Source organism: Eubalaena glacialis, chromosome 11 (genome assembly GCF_028564815.1).
Source record: "Eubalaena glacialis isolate mEubGla1 chromosome 11, mEubGla1.1.hap2.+ XY, whole genome shotgun sequence".
In the NCBI taxonomy this organism is placed as follows: domain Eukaryota; kingdom Metazoa; phylum Chordata; class Mammalia; order Artiodactyla; family Balaenidae; genus Eubalaena; species Eubalaena glacialis.
Window position 1 is genome coordinate 68,567,498 of NC_083726.1, and position 10,757 is coordinate 68,578,254.

General features: G+C 34.8%; 1 protein-coding gene across 4 annotated transcripts in view; it reads left to right on the forward strand.

The window, feature by feature from the left end:
* Positions 1-8,943, forward strand: part of SCAF11 (SR-related CTD associated factor 11) — a 79,312-nt gene extending 70,369 nt beyond the window's left edge. For 2 of the 4 annotated variants that reach the window (XM_061204821.1, XM_061204822.1), the window contains 5 exons: positions 359-3,061; positions 3,816-4,162; positions 5,184-5,402; positions 5,766-5,885; positions 6,170-8,943. In XM_061204821.1, the coding sequence (XP_061060804.1) occupies positions 359-3,061; positions 3,816-4,162; positions 5,184-5,402; positions 5,766-5,885; positions 6,170-6,316 (3,536 nt within the window). In that variant the 3' untranslated portion in view covers positions 6,317-8,943. The remainder of the gene's footprint in view (positions 1-358; positions 3,062-3,815; positions 4,163-5,183; positions 5,403-5,765; positions 5,886-6,169) is intronic. The other 2 variants (XM_061204823.1, XM_061204824.1) reach the window with 2 other exon arrangements.
* The last annotated feature ends 1,814 nt before the right edge of the window (positions 8,944-10,757 follow it).

The window sequence follows — 10,757 nt, forward strand, 5'->3', positions numbered from 1 at the left end:
TGAACAAATAATTTGAGTCTTTACTATTTGTGGATAGCTGTTGTCTCTTGCTTTTGCCTAGTGATTCATTAAGCAAATGGCAGTTATCAGACGAAACATATTTTCTTTTGTTTTTTTCCCTATAAAATTGCCCACATGGATTCAAATCTTGGGATAACTCATTTCAGTAGCATTAAAAAATTGGTATTACTCAGGTGTTAGTAGCTATGCATTTATTTATAATTTGATTCACAAGTATATTTTGTTTCACTCTGTTGTGTAGATGTCTATTTTATGCTAAAATAAGCTTAAGCCAAACTATTATCATTTTTGAAACATACACTTACTTTTTACTTTTTTAAAAAACATGTATTATTAGGTACTTCTTGCAAAGGATATGCATTAGCACATACTCAAGAAGGAGAAGAGAAGAAGCAAACTTCTGGTACCTCAAGCACCAGAGGATCAAGACGAAAACCAGCAGCAACAACTCCTACAAGGAGATCTACACGTAACACGAGAGCTGAACCAGTCACTCAGTCTCAGAGGTCCCCAGTATCAAATAATTCTGGGTGTGATGCCCCAGATAGTAATAATCCATCTGTAAGTGTTTCCTCTTCAGGTGAGTCAGAAAAGCAAACAAGGCAGGCTCCAAAACGGAAGTCTGTAAGAAGAGGAAGAAAACTACCTTTACTGAAAAAGAAACTTCGGAGCTCTGTACCTCCCCCTGAAAAATCATCTTCCAGTGATTCAGTAGATGAAGAAATAGTAGAATCTGACATACCACCTGTGTTAGAGAAAGAACATCAATCAGATGTAGAAAGTAGTAACACTGTGCAGATAAATGTAGAAAATGAGTCTGCTAATGGCTTGAGAAGTTGCAGTGAGCCAGTACAAGAAAGTGAGGAACATAGTGAGACCCATGATACAGAGGAAAGAGTAGAATCTTTATATTCTGAATCTGGTACCCAAGATCCTCCTGTGCTAGTTGGAGAGGAGGAGGAAATTCAAAAAGTTGAGAGTACGGGTATAGAGGCTAATATTTTATGTCTGGAAAGTGAGATTTCTAAGAATACTTCTGATAAAGGAGGTGACCCATTGGAAAATCAAGACCAAATAGCTTTACCTTCAGAATCAGAAGTAAAAGCAGATGGATGTACAGATCATCTTCCAAATGATTTTCTTACATGTTCAGGATCTGAAATTGAAGTACACCAACCTATATCAAGCCTAGGTGAGATCCCTGAGAACGCAGAGTCAGCGGTTAATGAAGAAAAAGTTATGGAGAGTCCTATAGTAAAAATTATTGATCATAAAGATTCTACAGTAAAAACAGAACATCTTATTGACAGCCCCAAATTAGAATCTTCTGAGGGTGGAATTATACAAACAGTGGACAAAAAATCTATTGAGAGCTCAGAGGTTCATTTGCTTGGGCATGTTGAAAATGAAGATGCAGAAATAATTGCAACATGTGATACTTCAGGGAATGAAAATTTCAATAGTATTCAAGACTCTGAAAACAATTTATTAAAAAAAAATCTTAACACCAAATTGGACAAATCTTTCGAAGAAAAGACTGAATCTCTGGTTGAACGTCCCAGATCTACAGAATTGCCTAAAACACATGTTGCACTGATTCAGAAGCATTTTAGTGAGGACAATAATGAAATGATACCTATGGAATGTGATTCATTTTGCAGTGACCAGAATGAATCTGAACTCGAACCATCTGTAAATGCTGATGCTAAACAATTGAATGAAAATTCTATGGAGCACAGTTCCCAAAAGAATATGTCATCTTCTGGTCCTTCAAATGAAAAGGTTGAAACTGTATCTCAACCATCTGAAATCCCAATAGATACGATAGATAAAGCCAAAAAGCCTCGTACTCGAAGATCTAGATTTCATTCTCCATCTACAACTTGGTCTCCCAACAAAGACACTGTACGAGAAAAGAAGCGGTCTCAGTCTCCATCTCCCAAAAGAGAAACTGGAAAAGAAAGCAGGAAGTCTCGATCACCATCTCCCAAGAAAGAATCTGCAAGAGGACGGAGAAAATCTCGTTCTCAGTCCCCAAAAAAGGACCCACGAGAAAGGAGGAAATCTCAGTCTCGATCTCCAAAAAGAGATAGCACGAGGGAAGGCAAAAGATCTGAATCACTCTCCCCAAAAAGAGACACTTCTAGAGAGAACAGAAGATCTCAGTCAAGACTGAAAGATTCCTCCCCAAGAGAAAAATCCAGGTCCCGGAGCAGAGAAAGAGAAAGTGATAGAGATGGGCCAAAGAGAGATCGAGATAGAGAAAGGAGAACCAGAAGGTGGTCTCGGTCCAGATCTCGTTCTAGGTCACCATCAAGATCTAGAACAAAAAGTAAGAGTTCATCATTTGGTAGAAATGACAGAGTCAGTTATTCTCCTCGATGGAAGGAAAGATGGGCAAATGATGGTTGGAGATGTCCACGGGGAAATGATCGATACAGAAAGAATGACTCAGAGAAACAGAATGAAAATACAAGAAAAGAAAAAAATGACATCAGTCCAGATGCTGATGATTCAAATTCTGCTGACAAACATAGAAATGACTGTCCCAGTTGGGTAACAGAAAAAATAAATTCTGGGCCTGATCCGAGGACCAGAAATCCAGAAAAGTTAAAAGATTCTCATTGGGAAGAAAATAGAAATGAAAATTCAGGGAATTCTTGGAATAAAAACTTTGGTTCAGGTTGGATGTCTAACCGTGGTAGAGGTAACCGTGGCAGAGGTGCTTACAGAGGTGGTTTTGCCTACACAGATCAAAATGAAAACAGGTGGCAAAACCGAAAACCCCTCTCAGGGAATTCAAATAGTTCAGGGAATGAGACTTTCAAGTTTGTGGAACAGCAACCCTATAAACGGAAAAGTGAGCAAGAGTTCTCATTTGATACACCGGCAGATAGGTCGGGGTGGACATCTGCATCTAGTTGGGCTGTGAGAAAGACTCTGCCAGCAGATGTACAAAACTATTATTCACGACGAGGGAGGAATTCTTCAGGTCCACAGTCTGGATGGATGAGACAAGAGGAGGAAACAACTGAACAGGGTAACATTATGTTTATTTATCAACACTTTTATTTGAAGAAAGAGATTAAAAATTTAATACCTTATTTATATGAATTGAAATAATCCCTATTTATAGTTTTATGTTAAAATGAATCCCAGTTATTTACAAGTCACTTTGTATTGTATAATAGATATACACTTCAATATTTATTTTCTTTTTTCACCCCATGCCTGCCCCAAACCTTGCCAAAAACATAAATATTTTAAGTATAATTTGCTACAGTAGAAGAATTTGAGATAGTCCTATGCAGGATTTAAATTCTGTTTCATTTATATCAGATGTGTGCACTTGAATTTTTTTGATCATTGTTTTCCTATAAATAAGTCACTCTGCTAAAAAAGGTTTATCTTTCCTTGACTTCTCTTGGGAACATTGCAAGAAAAACTCTGTTGCAGATTTTAAAAAAGTGATTAACCTTCTAATTTAGTAATCTAATTAAATTTTATGTGATTATTTCTTTAACTAGGAAGTTTCTTGAGCTACTGATTCTTTGTGAGTGCTGACCAATGTTATTGTGTGAAGTTATGCTTTAAAATAATTTTAGTTGAATGTTTTCTTTCAGTTAGAAAATCAGCCCACATTATTTAGGAATGACAGGATTAAACTGAATAATTGGGTATTGGTTTAGGTGTTCTGTTAATTGCTATTTTATTGTAACCAGTGGTTCTTTGTTTCTCTGGCTAAAGAAATTTGTAACATGATTTTTTTTCACAAGCCTTTTTTCTTTTGATAGATTCTAACCTAAAAGACCAAACAAACCAACAAGGTGATGGTTCTCAGCTACCTATAAATATGATGCAACCACAAATGAATGTAATGCAGCAACAAATGAATGCACAACACCAGCCTATGAATATCTTCCCATATCCAGTGGGTGTTCATGCTCCTCTGATGAATCTCCAGCGCAGTCCATTTAACATTCATCCTCAGCTGCCCTTGCATCTGCACACAGGAGTGCCTCTCATGCAGGTAGCTGCTCCTACCAGTGTATCTCAGGGACTACCACCACCACCACCCCCTCCCCCTCCATCCCAGCAAGTCAGCTACATTGCTTCACAGCCAGATGGAAAGCAATTGCAGGTATGTTTTCAGCAACTCAAGTTTAATCAACATAGCCATTGTAAACATTTAGCTATTAGGGACAGATGTTCAAGAAAGGGCTTCCTGGCTGGATATCCATACACAATGACTTATTTGGTTAGGTTTATGGTAAACCTTCATAACCCCTTTTTCACTGTCCTTCCCCAAACCTCCCACTCCCAAATGAGAAAATGAACTGAATGCATAGTGTCAAATCTGAGCTACATATAGGCTATTGCTGATACCCAAACAGGTTTTTTGGTCAGATTAAAAAGACCAAATTATGAGCCAAACTAGAATCAAGTGGTGGACACTTTCCCTGATTTATTGGACTTTTAGGGGGTGGGAACTTGTTGTGATTGGGTACTGTGATAAACCTTGTACCATTTTGTTCAAACGCCAGATAAAGCTGTTCATCGTCCATTACTGTCTGTGTTTCATTTTCATGAATTTACCATGCTGAAAAAAGTGCCTCTGAGGCACTTCTTAAATATAGAAAAATTTCAATAATGATCTGTAAACATTGTGTTGATCATAGTTTCATGTCTACATCTCAGAAATTCTAGAATCCTGACAGCAAGAGTTGGAAGAGCAAGGGGAGTGGGAATTTGGGATCTTGTATCTTTTTCTGCTGTCAACTCACTGCAAGTCATTTGACTTCACTGTCTCACTTTCCTCCATCTTTGAAGGGGGGGCACCTACTCTAAAGAGCCTTGTAGGAAAGATACTGTTATTAATGCTGCTCTGCTTCTTGTTGGTTTTAGTATTGCTGTCAGAACATTACAATACATATATATTTTTTTAAAGTCATCATGAAATATTTAAATGGGGCTCTGTTTAAGAATGTTACTCATTTTTCTTCAGTCCTTTAGATATAAATGACCTGAAATATGCATTTCCCTTAAGTATTTAAGTATTGGATTGCTTTGATTTTTTTTTTTGATGTTATTTCTAATAGGTGAGTAAAAGACTTTTATTGAGTACAAGTAATTCATTAACTGATGATAACTCTTTAAAACAGGGTATTCCTAGTGCTTCTCATGTAAGTAATAACATGAGTACACCAGTCTTGCCTGCTCCGACAGCAGCCCCAGGAAATATGGGAACAGTTCAGGGACCAAGTTCTGGTAATACTTCGTCATCAAGTCACAGCAGAGCTTCTAATGCTGCTGTAAAATTGGCAGAAAGCAAAGTAAGTGTTACAGTGGAAGCCAGCGCAGATAGCTCGAAGACAGACAAGGCAAGTTCAAAGTTGAGAGCAACCTACATAATTCTGTATATGATAAACATGAAAAAATAACAGCTTTCTATTGTATAAGTGGTGAAGGGAATTTATTGTTGATAGCCTTAAATTCCAACATTATTTAAAGGGTTCTGTCTAAATATGTTGGTGCCAATTGAATTACTGATAGTATTTCATATTTATTTTTAGAAATGTTTGGTATGTGTTAGTAAATAACTATTTTGTATTTATAACACTAATATTTGAATAGTTCCTTGCAATAATGTAAATGTACAGTGTTTTCAATTTTATATTTTTAAAGAATTTTTTTTGAAAGTATGTGATTGGGCAAATAATAATTATACGTTTTCCTCTCATCAGAAATTGCAAATTCAAGAAAGAGCAGCGCAGGAGGTGAAATTGGCCATTAAGCCATTTTATCAAAATAAAGATATCACCAAGGAAGAATATAAAGAGATTGTGCGGAAAGCGGTAGATAAAGTAAGTTATAGCTTTAGTGGAGTTATGTACATATTATTCTGAACATGCCTGTTTTAATAAAGGAATGCTTAATTAAATTAATTAAAATAGTAAGAGGTAGCTTGTATCATTCTTGTCTGTTTTTTTACCTTTTGAGATAACTAAACATGTACCCGACAGGAGATAATGAAACATTAAAAAATGTCTGGTTATCTCTTTGGCATATTTGTTTTTCATAAAGCTTTCCATTTTCCTTTAATCTGTTTAAGGTATGAAAAAAATATTCCCCCTTCTTTTTTTTATAGGTTTGTCATAGTAAGAGTGGAGAAGTAAATTCTACTAAAGTGGCAAATCTGGTTAAAGCCTATGTAGACAAATACAAATATTCACGGAAGGGAAGCCAAAAGAAAACTCTGGAAGAACCTGTATCTACTGATAAAAACATAGGCTGAAGTGGGGAGCACTATAAAGGACACTATCAAGATACCTGCAAAGTGCAATTTCAACATGTACCTTTAATGGAAAATCATAACTGTGATTGAAATTTGGTTTTGATAAAATTATTTTTTTTAATGTAGGATATAATGTTTTGCTCTAAATAAATATAGTTCTGCACCGCAACTTCTATATCTTTTCCTCCCTTCCACCCCCCCCCCCAAAATAAAAACAAATTCAAGGGAAAGTAAAGGGGTTAAAGGAATGTGCATTTTTACTAGGACTGTGTTATATTGTGGATACTGGAAGATGTACAGCTTTTTGATTTGAACAATGGAGTGCATAAATGAGGAACTTCTGAGTGCACTGGTTTTGGAAGAGATATATATAATACATTTATTCTGTCAGGCTAAAAATAAAGTATGATCTTTATGATTTTTCTCTCTAATTATACAAAGATAAATAATGTATTACCATGAAAAATATTTCTAATAACATACCAATTGCAGGGTTCCTACTGTGTATTTTTAAAGCACACATCTGAGTAAATTGCTTAGATAGAAAACAAATTATCACACGAGTAAAATTCAGTGTTCAAAACTTTAGAACACTGTTCACCTATTGTATCACCAAATAAAGGTTATGCTGCTTGTTTTTCTTTTGTGCCTTTTTTTCCCCCAGTTGAAATGAAGCAATTTGATTTGCTAGATTTACAACTTCGGCAGTCTAAGCTCTGTTGAATTTAGAAGACCTGTTTGGAGAAAGTGTTGACTTTGTAAAAATTATGTTCTTCCATAATATCTTCTACTTATCAGAGATGGTAAATTGTGCCAATTGGAGAATTGCTTTTAAGTAGTGACCCTCCCTTCCCTGTGGCTACAGTAGAATCATGACACTTGCTTCAGTGGCTTTCAGGTTGTTGCTCATCTGACTAATCACTAATGAAATACTTTTCACATTTGAGAAATCTCCAAATGCTTTACAGTGAATACAGTGTTAATTTGGTGACCATATGGTGGCCATTAATCATGTTGCGAAATTCTAGATATTAAAACCGATGTTTTGGAAAAAGGAGAGGAATTAAATAATGGAGTCTTGGTTAGGCTTTCAGGGACTAGAGATTGGTTTTTTTTTAGTACTATTTTTATTAAAGGTAAGTTTAAAATGTTCTAGCCTTATTATTTTATTTGGCATCTTGGAAGAAAAAATGGATTATTTCCATGATAAACTGTTTCATTCCAGTAACAGTTTTCAATAGATACCAAATAACTGGAAAGCACTTCAGATAAGATGTTAATGGCACAAAGATGGATCTGTGCCTCAGTGAGACAGACTGACCCTTGTACTAGCTAAATAGTGAAAGCAATACTCTTTAGGACTGTGCTTTTCTGAAGTAAAGATTATCTGTTTCTCAATTTTATGTGTATAATACTTTCCTGGTGCTAGCTTTGATAGGCGAATTTTGAAATATTGGCCCCAGTAATGATTGTGCTAGTTCATAATCTTTATTAGATTATGAGTATAATCCCAAAAGTGGTAGAAATATTTCCAAGCAGTTTCTGATCTTTATTCTGCATTTCTGGGCATTTGTAATATGGTATTCTACTGATTTATATATATTTTTAATTAAGGTTTGTGTTTAGATTATGATGGGGAAAGAGTTTTGGAAGTATATTTCTTCTAATAAAATATTAAGACTGTTTTAGATATCAATGCACACCTCATTTGTTTCAGTTTTGAACTCTAGAAACAATTGTGTGAATTTTTAATCTATTTTGGGTTAAAGCTGGTTCACATTTAGAAAATTTTGTAGCAAATTGCCTAAATTGATTAATCACACAACATACTTTTCCGACATTTTCTTTCAGTGACATTTGGGAGTTGGATGACAGTTTAAAATTTGCTTTATGCTGTTTAGCTTGTGCAAACATGTTTAAAAGTTTTGAAGAAAAAATAGGTGGTGTGGTCAAGAGTTAAAAGTCTTGCATCTTTGGTAGCAGTGCCAAGAATTAATTCCACCTTTCTTGAATAACAAGAGTGTACTCTGTATCTGGTTGGGGTACTGGTTGGCCTGCAATTGAAATAGCTAATGAAGAATATTACTGGACTAGAATCAACTTTGAAATATTTAAGAATGTATTAGAAAGTGCATGCTTCATGTTAAAAAAATACATTGCTTTTTAACATTTCCCATTTTATCAGAAATTTACATTAATTTTGCATGTGCACAAACTTAAAAACATTTTGTGAGGTTACAGATTCCTCTTGTTATTTATGAAGATTCAGTATTAACCTTTGAAACCTTGGTCTCTTTAACTTTCTAGTCACATTGACTGATGTTTTAGGCTATATTGACGCCTAGAATTTTGAGACTGAAATTAGTTGTTATTTTAACATTCCAAAATTTTTGATTTTTCTCCTCTGGTAATTACTTTTTTCCCATTATTTTCCTTTAAATGGCCACAGTGTGTACTGCTTGAATGTTCCATCCAAAAGATGTAGCTTCACAAGCACAGTGCTTGCTCCATGGTCCGTGAGACATTGTTTGTAGTATGAGGATGGAGTGCTGTCTACTGAAACAATACTCTTATTAAACAGATATGTAGTATGTAATATTTTCTAATAAATTCTTTTTATAAACAAAGTAGTGTCTTTAACATTTTATTATTAAGATTCCTGGGAAATGGTGACTTTCACCACATAAACTCTTTCCAAACATGTGTTGCAGTATTTCTTGGATTTGTACCAAAGTAGTTAGGCTTAGCATCATAGTTAACGTAAATGTCCAAGTTGTAAAGCAAGCGGAGTTAGCTATAAGCATGTATTTTAATAGCATTTTTTCCTAATTACATATCATTGTAGGAAATTAGAAAAGCTTATTTAGTAAATTTAAAAATCTGTAGAAGAGAGAAGAAACCTAAAAACAAAAGGAGAAAAATAGCCTGTAATCCTACCACTTAAAGGTAACAACTATTAACAGATCAAACTGCACGTAACTATGTTGTAACATCTTTTTCACTTAATGTATTGAGAAGTTCCCATTTTAATAAAAATTATTCTGCAGCATGACTTTTAATAGCTAGAATAGAATTCTATTACACGGATATACCATTACTTAAAACAATCCTCCACTATTGGATATTAAGCTATTTTTTCTAATATAAATAAAGTTAGCAAAATATAAATTGTACTAATATAAATGACTGATGTAAACATCTTTATACATAAATTGTACCCATTTCAGATTATTTTCTGGGAATTGATTCCTGTAAGTAGAATATCTTGATCAGTTTTTATTTCCCCCTAAAATTTTTTAAGATGTAATTATATACATACATTTACACTTGAAGTGTAATTTTTTAAATTCAGTTTAAAACAATATATTTAGTTTAAAACTCCGTTGTTTTCCTAAGCTGATTTGTCTCTGCAAAGAGAACCATCAGAAAGTTATTTTTCCCAAACTCTTCAATGCATTTATAAGATGCTTTTTAAGGCTCCCGGAAAATAGTTTTCACAGATCTTTTTCCCCAGCACATGAATTATATCCTGTAAACTTGTGCATTTCTAGTCCCCTTAATAACTTGAAGATATAGTCATGTCCATGTTCTATTTTATAGGGGCTATATCGTGTTCCTCTGTTGATGGACATTTTGAGTTATGTACAAGTTTTGGTTACTAGAAACAATGATTTAACTAACAAACACCCTGCGTGACTTACCTCTGCGAATCTTTTTGTGTACAAGGTTACATTGAATTTCAGGATATGCACGTTTTTCATTTGGATAGATGTTGCCAAGTTGCTCTGTGAAAAGTGTCCTAATTTATAGTCCCTCCACAGTGTCTGAGCTTATAGTTTACTTAGTTCCAACTTTGATATTGTGACAGCATGTAAAATTGCTCTTGTTTTTAGGGTCTTAATGAACATCCATTTTATCAAACAGTGCACACCTACTGTGTGTCCGGAATTCTTGGATTCTTCACATATTACCGGGTTTAATCATACCACAGTTTTCTAAAAGAATGGTACAATAATAGCATATTAAGCTTGTACTATGTGGTAGGCATTCTGTCAGACATATTTACCTTATTTTATCTATAAAACTAATTCTAGTAATTATCTTTGTTCTACTGATGAGAAAATTGAGATGCATAAAGCTTTAACTGAGTTACCTAGTTACACAGCTACTTAGTGATTGATAGAGCCAGGATTCAGACCTAGGATCGGTAGACGCCGACGTCTGCTTGACTTGGGGTGTTAAGTTGAGCTCACAGATGTAAACCAACATATCACATGTGGGAGTAATGGCTGAAATAAAAAAGTATAGTGGGAGCACAGAACTGACTTTGCTTGGGGGAATAAGGTGTGAGGAAGGGTGATTGATAAAACCAAAAAACCTTTAAAGGGAGTGATTGCCTTTAAAATCAGGATAGTGGTCACTGATATGGGGGAGGGAGGAG